Raw genomic sequence first — 12,894 nt, 5'->3', positions numbered from 1 at the left:
AATTACTAGAAGTATTCTAGTATTTTCAGCAAAGAATATTTTCACAGCTTAACTGTAAAACATGAAAAAAATGCATTCTGTTAGGTAGCATGCCAGCATAAATCTTTAATGATGGGATGTAATTTAATTTATTTTTAACAATGTTTCGCAGATAATTTATGCTATTTTATTTTTACAATGCTATAATTTTTCCTCATGTAGTTGAGTCACTTAAATCATAACACTTTACTACTAGACACTATCTACCAGCAACTACAAACACATATATTAACACAGTCAACTAAAGTAACCATACCGGTGGCGTAAGCACAATGGTTATTAAACTATTATTTCAAAGAATATAAACATTCTATGCAAAAATGGTCAGCCAACTAAAGCGAAATTTACTTCTTAATACGCTTATTTGTAACAAAAATAATAAATTAAATACAACAATTACCAGTTTCAGCTTGTAGTATGTGTATCTCTGTCTGCTTTGATTCCATAGGTGTCACAAGTATGTACTCCCTTTTATAGCAAGCTACCCCACCTGGCTTAGTCACCTCTGTACAAATCCACATTGTCTCTCCTGTCTTTATATTCACTCTAAACACTGTAGATGTTTCATAAGAAGATACAACTACTGATTCCTGGTCAGAAGCACAGAGAGCCATTATACTCCATTCACCATTTTGTAGACAAGGGATGTGTTTAACAACCCATCCATCTAGTGAATAGACTGTCAGACGTTTGTTAGACCTATCAGGGACTATTACTTTATCTCCAGTTACAACCAGCTTATTGGCATAACTAATTGAATCAGGGTGATGCCAGCTGGTGATTAGTTTAGCATTCAGATCAGTTACTAGAACTTTATATGGATCAACTAGAATATACAGTCTATCATTATACAAACACAGTCCGTCTATGTACTTTCCCTCTAGTGATGAGAGTGAAGTTACCGAGTTGTCTGTCTCATCTATTTTATATATAGTCGGCCCACTACCAACAGCATATGTGAATGTATCACTACGAGTCACTGTGTAGAAAGGTTCATCTACAGGTACTTCCTTCATGAGTTTGAGAGAAGTTGGAGGCCTGATTAGTTGAACATATATATCAGAACCATCAGCCATCTGTACTTCTGGTTTTTGTACATTAGCTGAAAGCATTAAAAAGGAAACAAACACAGTTTTATAGAATTAATTCTGAAAGTATGAGCGTATAATAAATAACCTCAGTATAGAATATGGCTGTTAAAGGATAAGCGTTACGATATCCGCTTAAATAAATCAATCAGTTTGAAGGCTCCTGGTGCTGTCATATAGAAGTTAAATTAATATGCATGACATACCTTGAGCAGAGAGTGACTTTTGATTGGTCAATGTCAAAGAAGGCAGATCTTCATCTATAAATCTCCTGATCTCATTATATGTTGCTGTGAAGCTGTTTATGATGTCAACCTATTCAATAGTATAAATATTGTAACTATATAATGTGTGAAGTAGTGATTACAATGCTGTGCTGAACCAGCCAAAAAAAAACAAAGCTCTGTGTCTAATAAAATAGTCAAACTTCAAATGCTTGTTTCGGCTATACAAAAAACATTTGCAAAATGTGTTGAAACTGCAGCGCTATGACTATGAAGGAGAATTTTTCAGAGTGCTTCAATTGTCTTGCAAATTTTATCTGTTGAGTGAAACTTTATAAATAGTCTGTTACTAATGACTAAATGAAACGGGCCTGAGAAACTTATTGATAAATGGGCTGAGCACTAATAGACTGGTGACAAACCCCCCACCCTCACCTTTTCATAAACTTTTTTTTACATTTCACGTGAAGGAAAATTGCAATCCATCTATGACGATTCACACAAAATGTGGTCAACAAGTTCTATAAAAATAATTAAAACATGCAAAACTTCACTAATTTTAACTGCTGATTCGCTACAAGTGATGACCGTGAAAAATTGGATTCTCAGCCAATCACATGACTGCACACAAAAATTTACAAAATTTACTCCTCATGAAAGACTAAAATAAAAATCTGTACTTACGTGATGTGAGTCTTTGAACTTAGCATCTTGAAGCAGAAGTAGAGTGTTCATCTCTGTCATCCTAACTCCTATATCTCTCTCTATGAATTCTACTAACTGTTCCTTTGAGGTCTTCCTGTTGTGTACCAACTCCCTCTCTAGTTCTTCATACATTCTACGTAGTTCTGATAACTATAAAAATTCAACGATCACGAGTTGAAGAGAATAGTGCATACATTAAATAAAAACAAAAATCAACTAGCACAGCTAATTCATTAAAAGAAGCTAATTTGTAGCTGTGTTTTTCAGCAAAACATAATATAAAATAAATATGCACCGGAAAACTCACCTCATGAAAGACTAAAATAGAAACCTGTACTTACCTGATGTGACTCCTTGAACTTAGCATCTTGTAAGAGAAGTAGTGTGTTCATCTCTGTCATCCTGACTCCTATATCCCTCTCTATGAATTCTACTAACTGTTCCTTTGAGGTCCTCCTGTTGTCTACCAGCTTCTTCTCTAATTCCTCGTACATTCTACGTAGTTCTGATAACTAGAAATAGTGTATAGCAAGCAAGCTGAATAGAATAGTGCATGTGATATGTCAATGGTGCGAGTGAAACATTCATGTTGGGCATATATTACGCATGGTGAAATACAATTAATGATATCAACGACAGGCAATTTTACTTTTGAATAAACATGTATTAAAATTGGTATTCGCAGATCTTTCTTGTGGCTAATTTATTGAAATTCATATGTTATTATGAATCATGAATCTTGTTTCATTGCGTCAATTTAAAAACACTTAAAACAGACTAATTTTGCTGTAAAAAAACTTTACAAGTAAACTGTGAAAAGATACAAACTGACAGAGTCTATGCGCATAAATGTTTTCTGTTAAAAAAAGATGAACGCGACCGTTTATTGTCTGTAATGCACGAACAGAAACATGTGAAGTGTTGATAAATACTGAGTAAACTTTGTTTGAAACAAAATGTTGAATTAATCTGTAAAGGCTTGTTTCAGCAAAAGAGTTTTACAGAAAGCCATAGTTTTGTTCAAAACATAATGATAACTTAATATTGTAATTGTTATAATACAATGCATTTATAATGCACTCAATAATTACAATTTTAAGTTTATGTAAAACATTTTAAGCCATAATCACGGATTAGCTTAAAAATATTTTATGTCCTGACATTACATTAATAGTGCAAATTCGCTATAATTACAATGAAATTTGTTTTTACAACCAAACTTATTGAGATAGAAAGAGTATAATAACACATGAACTTGACATTAGTTAGAGAATCAATTAAATTTCAATTGTAAAGCGTCTGCCTAAACTATACTATATGTAAGAAATTTTGAAATCATTGAAATCTTGGATGCATTCCATTTAAAATTCCCTGATTATTTAGCACATTTTATAGTGATAATAATGAATGAGCTTAAGATTATTTTGTGTGCTGACTCTGTATTAATAGTAAAAACTTGCAATAACAACTATAAACAAGAATTAATTAAACATAATTAAAAACTGAACCAAGAACTTGGTTCAGTTTCTTTTAAGCTTTTGGCAAATTCAACTTGAAAAACGGCAGAACAGTAGTGATGAAGCTAGAAAAATATTGGTGGTAGTATACTCATGCGTACAGGAATCCCTGTAGCTCGCTGAACCCTCAAATAAAACTGCATTCACGGACCGATTGAGCCGTTTAAGGAACAGTGGGTAACCTTTCCTTATTGACCATGTGCCTCAAGTGATAAACGAGAGACTGGAGGAATTTGTATTTGGCCAACTTATATTTCAATCCTGCCTCTCACAGCCACTGGAACAACTCTTCCAGTGCGTCAAACTATGAGGTAATAGCTATCATACCATCCAGGTTTAACAACAGCGATTTCGCATGGAAAATTCACTATATCAACTTCTGAAAGGAGTCTGGAGCCAAGGTTGACCCAAAGGGCAGAACCTATCATTTCCTACACCGGGAGCAAGTGGCAACGAAAAACTCCTTTCACACATTGGCATCCAAAAGTACTCACCGATAGCCGCTGATCAAGTCCTGGGTACTGAACAACTGACGCTCGGCAAAAAATTAACGATGTCATTGATTTAAGAAAGGTGATAACCTAACTTATAATTTTACATTCCCAGAACATTCCAGAGATCTTCCAAAAAATTTCAGAAACATTTCATTGCAAAGTTTTCTCAAGATAATGTGTGGGCACCTTTTCAACATTCTAACAAGATTGTGGTAAATAAGTTATTGGAGGGTTCAGTAAAAGATCTTGGACAACATTTCCATGATATTGGGAGAATGTTACATAATATTTCACAAACATTCTGTCCATGATGTTGCATCAAAGATAATAGCTAACATCCAAGAAAATTGCATCCATAACATTCTTGGAATGTAAATATGCAGGCACTTTCAATCATTCTGACATCGTTTTACATAATGTAATTTAACAAATTGAGTACAACTTTCCTATAATGTACCAAACATAACGATCCCACAATATTTTTTCCGCATGCTATACTGTTAGTAAATGCCCAAACGATAGCATGATACCATAAGAGAAAAAATTTAGAACCAAATCAAAATACAGGTATAAATATCGCTTTTAAAGTGTTCATAATGATTGTACGCCATAACAAACACACTCTAATGTCAAATGCATTCTAATGAAACCTAATCATTTTTGGGATATTTTTAGCTAAGAGCGCAAATGGAAATTTGAAACAGCATTTTTTGCATAAACCATTTAAAATGAGCAAAATTTTGTCCATGCTATTATTATTGTTTCTATATATTTGTAAAAACAAAGGAATAAATCTTTCAATTTTACTCATATCATCTAATTCTAAATAGCTTTTATTATCAAATAGCCACAACTTCAAAAAATGGATCTTGCGTTTCTGGTAAATTAGTAAAACTAAAGTTAGCTTATCTTTGAAAGACTTGTTGTCAGCTTATTTAATGAGCTAATGAGAAAAAGTCTAAAAGCGCCAGCAAACTAGAAAGTTGTGAAAGAAATTTTGAAATGAAAATGTTATTAAACAGCATTATAAGCGAAACATTGTCAAAAGATTTTTTTAACATTCATTTGAGAGTAGAAACGATGTTGCACCATAATGTTCCCTTTATATTGCAAATCAATGTTATATGAATATTTACATTTATAAAAAATTGAACTTTTTAAACATTAAACAATAACTTTTCGTAACATTACTGAGAAATTCAGTTAACAGTGAAAACAATGCCGCATCATAATGTTACCTTTACATTGTAAGTCAGTGTTTTGTAGATGGTTACAGTCCAAAATTTCAAAATAACTTTCCTGTAACATTTCCTGAACATTCTTTTCAAGGTGAAAATGACTTTGCACCCTAAATTTCCAGCTAATTGGCATGTCAATGCTATATAGACATTAAAGTTCAAACATTTCAAACTAACCTCCGTGGAACATCACTGAGACATTCCATAATAACTTTCTCTAACAACATCATTATTACATTAGCAAAGTTTGTTCCTGTAACATTATATGGAGTGTTACCATAATACTTTTGAACAATTTTCTGAAAATATTCCTGCGATATTGTTGTAATATCATACAATAATGACTACCTGATAAGATTTTAGAAAATCATGAGAACGCTTGCTTGGAGCGTTATTGACGTAACGTTACGAAACCAGCTGTTGAATGGTAAATAATTTACCCAATTACTGCATTTAGACAATTTTAGTTTATGTGGAACCTCTATTTTACATCTTTCTTCAAAAACAACACTTCGGGATTTGAGCTCAAAGTGCCTCCAGTTGGTTTTATTCGTCTTTTTAAACCGTTTTGAAACTGCTGATCTGCTTTAGCCCCTTTCAGCAAACAGATGGGGTTTTTTAGATGAGGTGAGTGCCTTCCTATAATACAGTTATGTAGTTTCTTTATTTTGGAACTTACTTTGGCCGATGCTCTCTTTACCCCTATTGAAGGCTCAGCAAGTTCTTCAACCATTCCACCTTTTCACACTACTGGAAGTTCTGCCTAGGCAGCTTGAACATCTTTTCCACGTGAGCCATCACCTATATTTCTCAGCCTTGGTATAAGTGGTTGGTCATTGCAGAACAGAAGTACCTCCATGTCTACCTGGTGGGCTCTACTCAGGTGAAAGTGCCCACTGTGGTACTGACAAGTGTTAGGGATCGCTAAATTAGATTGAGACACCTCATGTTAATGTTTTCGTTCAACCATGGTCGGTTCCACCAAGGATCCTCCAGGAAGCCATCTATCAAACCCTGCGTACAATTGTCTTTCACATTGACTCAACATGGGAGGATTATTTCTGCCCAGTCATAGCCAAAGTATCTCTTACCACATACACATTGACAAGCAGCAGGCGTCCGATTTTTTGGTGCACTTCAGCGGGCTGCCACTAACCGATACTACATGCTGCCAAAACTCCATAGACCATTAGGAAGCCATCAGGAATGTATGTCATGCATGCTGTCTTTGCTGACATGACTCACAACAAAGACTTCCTTTGTCTTTTCACCCAGCAGTCTGACACATAGTCGAAGCACGCTCCAAAATGACAATCGGATCTCATCACCCAGCAAGCCATGGCTGCTACCTTCTTTGGTGCGATTCTGCAGTCTGGGAGAACAGGTCAAACACTCGCTTGCTTAGCAAATCATTAGCACATCTAGTATCCAAAAATAAGTAGACAAACCAGCCCTCTAGCTTTCCTAGAAAAAAACCTGGTTGAATGAGGCCTATCTAACAACTGAGCAATACCTTGTTCGTACCATCTTTATTCTGAAGGGTAGGTGAATCTTGCTTAGGCGATCTAGACTCTGACAATTTTAATACAGCCTTTTAAATTTCCATGTTGGCAGGTTGACATGAAGCAGCTGGAGCGAGTCCTGTCGCTGTAAAGGCAGGTGTTGTCCAACCGCTAGTATGGCCATATACGTTCTGTAAGCGGAACTGCCTCGGAATTTTTGGGTGGTCATCCCCTGCTTCTTCCTTCAGTCTAGTCTACTCGTGTCTGCAGCACTGGAAGCAAACTGGGGATGCAATAGCCTGCTGGTTTACCTCCTAGCTGGGGTTTGATCAATGAGGTTGCAAGCTCTTATAGGGCTATTGTAGTAATTTTGGAAGACCACCGGAAGCTCGTCTTTCTTTATTCCAGTCAATAGCTCTATGATCACCCTGACTTGGATCAATCCTGCCTCTCCGGGTTACAACTTTTACAGGCTTCTGTGGAATCAGTACTCCAACCTACTGCTGCAGCAATCAGTTGCTTTTTCAGCTTATGCGCTTCTTACTCAAGCATCCCTACCATTTATGGCCATTCTTTCTACAGCTTCAAAAGGGGTTGGGTTTTAGTCAGGGTTATTTTTTTTAAAGCACTATGCTAGTGGTGCAGCTGCTGAAGCCGCTTTGTAAGTTGCTGAATCAAGTAGGCAAGTCGAGTTAAACCAAGGATTGATAAGTTGGTCCACCTCTGAGTCAAATGTAGGCCGACTTTTAGATCCCTTGGTTTGGCTAGGCCACGTTTTTTGTCATCTGGTGTCTTCCCAGAAGCTGGGTAGAGGCCAAATTAGAGGCCAGCCACTGGTCATTAATGCTGATAGCTAAACTTCAGCTTTGGAATCCTTCGTCGCGCCAAATCTTCTTTTTGTATCTCATTAAAACTCTAACAAAACATTTTTTCACATAAAAACTATAATTTTTTTCTCAATCATAAAAATAAACTATAATTTACAAAAAAATTATATTGTAGTTGTGGTTGTTCTACAGATCCTACAGATAATGTGAAAAAACAAAATGGAAGAATTCAGATTTATCTAGATTTGCAATACTTCAACACAAAGCTAGTGTATGTCCAGTGCATGATTTTAACGCCATCAAAAGTATTATCAAGATTGTCTGGTTTACCATATTTTATCAACCCATTCTTTCCATCAAGTTTTGCATTGAAATTATTTTTTATGTGTATTTTTTTACCTATACACTAAAGATAATAAATATAAAGTTTTCAAAATTCTTCTGTAACTTACCCGATGTCGTTTATTGGACAATCTAAAGAAATGGTACTACCTACTAGCTTATTTCTGATCTTGTAAAACTGCTGACTTGACTGTTGACTCTTTTGAGTAACCTTTAGATATAGTAGGATATCTACCTGTTTATCTCTTGAGTTGTGTAATTGATCAACAAGTTTTCTGGTCTTCTTTTCATAGTCTGAGAGTACTTTGATACTGCGTTTGAGAAGGCTAGAAAACTCTCCATCTTTAACCCAAGCCTCAGCTTTTACTTTATTCCTTTTAACCTTCAGCAAATTCACTAGCTTCTCCAGCTTGACGGTGGCATGTGCAGAACCTGTAACAGCTGAGCTGATAAACAGCAAAATCTTGAAATCTGAAAAGCTTGGAAGCACAAATAGTTCTCCAAAGACTTTTCTTCAAGGTTTTAAAACTTTGATCACGCATTTAGCAAAAAAAAGCATTTTCAAAAATCAATCATAAAGTTTTAAGTAGCATGAAAACATGTAAATCTTTATTTCAAATCATCGTGCATTTAAAGTACACCTTATGTAGTGCTTAATGTCATGGAAGAGTTTCATTACCAGCCATGAAACACTACTTCACGACTATTATATAGTTGCGCTGAGCTGATAAACAACCAAATTTTGACATCTGAAAAGCATAGAAGAACTACAATACATGCTCCAATAATGGATACTTCTTTAAACGTTAACTCCAAATAATGAAAAAATTTTATTTGAAGTTTTTGCTTCTTATCATTTAAAAAATTTACTTACCATAAAATTCCAAGTCGGGCGAGTTTTCAAAATCAGTTTGAACATTAATCTATCTCGCTGCACTTGAGAAAAGAAAAAAAACGTGTGAGTACCGTTATATCTATCATATATATAACTTTCAAAACAATCAAGTTTGTCTTGTCATAATAAATCGCTCGATGTGTCGGCAAAACAGAGAATAGGGTAGCTGTGCATGGTTCATGAATACGAAGGCAATCGGTTTGTGCAGGCGTTACAGTGTTGGTCAACCAATCCGAATTTAACGAGTTGGAGTATCGTTGAAAGTTCTTTTTTGTCTTAACTTTAGTCCCCTGGATACGTATATATGACAAACAGGTAGTACCACCTTTTTACAACATTTTGTCATTTTATTTTGCTGTAGACTTATAAAATATCAGTTATGCATTTTACTTAATTAACTTTACGTTAAAAAAATTTATATCAATTTATTGTACAATTACCACAATAGCGGTCTATAAAACCAGTGAAATTGATCATAAAAAGGAGAAAGGTTGTCGATGCAAATTAATAACGTTGCAATTATGGAACAGCCTACAAATTAAAAAAGGGTTAAGTCAGGTGTTTCCTTTTTGTTTGCCCAAAAGGGGTGAGGTTGGAAGGAGCTTGGAACCGATTAGGAAATTGATATGTATTTTACTTTTTTATTACATAAAATTCATATAATGTAAACGATACTGGAATGGTTTATCTTCGTTGTAGGAGCGTGTATTGTATACATGTGAACGTTTGAAAATACTTTGATCAAATAGGCAATAAAGACAAACGTTTTCATAAAAAGAATCACTATACAACGAAACATAGTAACTGAAACCGTTAAACATAAAAAGTATACCTTATCTATTAATAGCTTTCAATTTTATGACATATGTTTTGACAAGCGTAAAAAACAACAGCTCGATGATTACAAAAACGGTTTTTTAACAGATTGAGTGATTACCCATCAACAACAGATCTTTTTATAGATCAATTCACTGTCTTCCACAGCAAGCCTTTGGGTGAATTGATACAAGTGATGCCTCTTCATAGAGGAATTCCTTATTATTCACACAAATTCATGACGTTAGTCCTTACCAATCATGCTGATTTATAGAGTTACGCTTAAAATTGACAGCAATTCATAGCGTAAGTTCACTCACAATAAATCATAAAAAACTATTAAATGATGAAATCAATTAGTAGCTATCCAAATCAATCGCATTAATTGAGAGAGAGAAGAGAGAGAAAGAGAGAGAGAGAAAAAGGGAGAGAGAGATTACAAACCTATCACGTTTGTTCCTAAAAAATCAACCATCATCTAAACTGTTTTGTAGAAAGAACGCATTTTAACTGAGCATGTAACAACTAACATAAAATAACTTGCGACCAATTAGTTTTTGCAGACGGATATCATGCTATTTCAAATTTGATGGGTGCTGATGTCACACGAAGACTGTGATACACAAGCTTCTTCAGAAACTAAAAATTCAGATCACTTGTAATAAATGCTTCATTATGCATGAAATTTCTATTAAGATTGATGCAGAAGCTCCACACTATTAAAACTTATCATCGATACATCCTTTTGTACCATCTATACATGTCACGCAAAGTAAATCTAAGCAAACTGAACATCCCAGTATGATTGGTTCATCCTGATGTGTAGCACATCTGTGTTCCTTCAACATTTTGGCCTTTTTATGATACTCTTTAATGTCAAGGACATCTCTGTGTAAAGGGAAGAACTGACCATGCGGCTAAAATGATGAATATAAACAATTAAACAAAAACACATGTAGAATTAATTGGTTCTACTTGTTTATCTCTTCAACGAGAGATAAACAATTAGAACCAAGTTTATGATAGTTTATATTGAAACTCACCTCTAGGTGTTTATTACACATCCTCCTACTGCAGGTAGTACAGTAGCTCACTGCTGGCTCTTCTGTCTAATTGTTTGCACAGGTGTCACAAAATTGTAAGCAGTTTTTCACTTTCGTCGCATGTGGTAACCTTGCTAACGTCATGTCAAATACGGCTCTGAAAGTCATGATGTAAGGGTATTAAGGAAGCATAACTATAGCAATTCAGTTGGCTAAATTGCTAGATTGGCTTAGATTCACTGAAATGAAATGACTCGACTAAGGAAGTGTGACTCTGTAACGCTCTTTATTATTATTCTCCAAACATAATGGTCAAAACACACCGTGAAGTCTGCAATAGAACAAGTAGCACTAAGCTAAATGTTTACATGAGCTATAATAGCAAATAAAAACCGCATGTACAAATGAGACATAAATGCAATTGTGACAATTACATAACAGCAATTACAGAGTAAATAATTTAACGGTAAAGCATCAAATGTAATATACAAAAAATGTAACATACCTTTTGCCTCCATAGCACTTAGCTTTGAACAGATGGTTAAACTTTAACTTTGCGTAGCATGCGTAATGACAATAAAATGATAAAGCATAAATTTCTAAAGAGAATTGCATCTGGTCTGATGCTTTGCAAGTTGCTAACTGATTGAGCAGCTTGAAAGTATTGCCGGCAGCAAAAAAGGGACACAGGTGCTGTCGCGCTCCTACTGGCCCCACCAGAAAAAGTCCCACACCAGAGCACCAATTAAAACTGGGCTATCCGGAAGAAGGGAGGAAGCAAGAGCCCAGCAACGACTGGTCAAGCAAGCACCAACTGCCCACCTCTATGTCCTGACAAGAACTCTTTTCTGACCACATTATCCTGAACTAATGGTGTGTATGTGAACACATTTTATTGTTCTAAAGTGCGAGTCAGCAATAAACAGCAGGTGGCGTATAACGTAAAAAATAAATGAAACTATGGGCAAGAGTACCGCTAACAAATACAGCTAACTATGCTCAATGAAAAATATAAGAACATAGAATTGATAAAGACTGACTTATACAAGAAATTCCCATTTCTCTAGATTCGTGGTTCAGTTCATTACGAGTCATAGAAATTTCCCATCAGATTTGAACATTTTTCATACGAAAATCGAAGAGCATGAGGATAAGAGCATTGTCTCAGCGTTCCAATCCTGTAATTTTCCGACAGAATTTCGTATTCAATAGGCTTTTTTAAAATTCTTTATTTTATTTAAAAAGTAGCATTAAAATTTACTAATAATAATTTGCGCAATTTTAGTAGGCTTTGTACTACTGTTTTGAGGCTATAAATATTTCCTAATGTGCATGCAAAGAGTACACGTGGAAAAGACTCGATATTTGTTTATGGAAAATTATTCATCATGAACGCACGTGATTGTTCGAGCTCTGCTAAAAAAATTTGTTTGGAGGAAGACATCGACAGGTTTAGAAGTGAAAAAAGGATTTCAGGTTAGAACAATGTTGGGAAGACGATGGAAGTAAAAAAGAAAATCAACAGAGCGAATCGGATTGCAAAAATGAGAGTGAAACAACTGGCGTTAAAACAGGGAACAATGATGGATTTCAAAGCTGAGCTGATTTAAAACCCAAATGATTGATGCTTGATCTTTATGATGCTGTCTCTGGCTATGTGCACAAGTTGACTATATTCATTGGTGATGAGCAGGAGAAAGCTAGGGAGTCGGCAGAGGAGTCACCCACAACATTTGCAAATTTGTATTTTGGTTTCCTCAAATGCTTCATTGCGTTGTATCGCTAGCTTTGGTACATACATTTGCTGAAATGTTATTATCTAATATTGGTTGCACATTGGTATTCTCACTGCCCTTTACAGGGCACCCGCCTAATCAAAGAGTTCAGTTCTCATATTTTTTCTGTCTAGTAGTCAAGGATTTGCTGTTTCTTCTTGTAATAAATGTTGTTTCCTGTCTTGTACTGCTTAACCAAATGTAAGAATACAGACTCACAACTTAATTCTTCATGTCCACAACCAGTTATCCTTTGCTGCAGCATACATGAATCCTTGCTATAAGTTTATATGCAGTCGTTACATAAATATATACTTGCAAGAAATGCATAAAAATCGGACAGCAAAAAATCATAACTGCGAATATATAGATCGCCGGATTTTCGCGAG

General features: G+C 35.1%; 1 protein-coding gene across 1 annotated transcript; it reads right to left on the bottom strand.

Annotated features, from left to right (window-relative positions):
• Window positions 1–422: 422 nt before the first annotated feature.
• LOC137388414 (uncharacterized) lies at window positions 423–6,038 on the bottom strand. Its single transcript, XM_068074898.1, has 4 exons — window positions 5,985–6,038; window positions 2,398–2,568; window positions 1,334–1,442; window positions 423–1,141 (listed from the first exon to the last, which is right to left on the bottom strand). Exons 1-4 carry the CDS (start codon window positions 6,036–6,038, stop codon window positions 423–425), a joined length of 1,053 nt encoding a protein of 350 aa, XP_067930999.1.
• Between the last annotated feature and the right edge of the window lie 6,856 nt (window positions 6,039–12,894).

The sequence above is a fragment of the Watersipora subatra genome, chromosome 2 (assembly GCF_963576615.1).
Source record: "Watersipora subatra chromosome 2, tzWatSuba1.1, whole genome shotgun sequence".
Classification (NCBI taxonomy): Eukaryota; Metazoa; Bryozoa; class Gymnolaemata; order Cheilostomatida; family Watersiporidae; genus Watersipora; species Watersipora subatra.
Note: the sequence above shows the minus strand (reverse complement) of the source record. Positions and strands in the feature narration are given on the sequence as shown.

Coding starts and splice junctions, on each gene's coding strand:
- LOC137388414 (XM_068074898.1), bottom strand. CDS start 6,038: ATGGTTGAAGAACTTGCTGAGCCTTCAATAGGGGTAAAGAGAGCATCG. Junction 2,569..5,984: donor TAAAGAGAGCATCGGCCAAA/GTAAGTTCCAAA, acceptor CACTATTTCTAG/TTATCAGAACTACGTAGAAT. Junction 1,142..1,333: donor AAAGTCACTCTCTGCTCAAG/GTATGTCATGCA, acceptor TAATGCTTTCAG/CTAATGTACAAAAACCAGAA.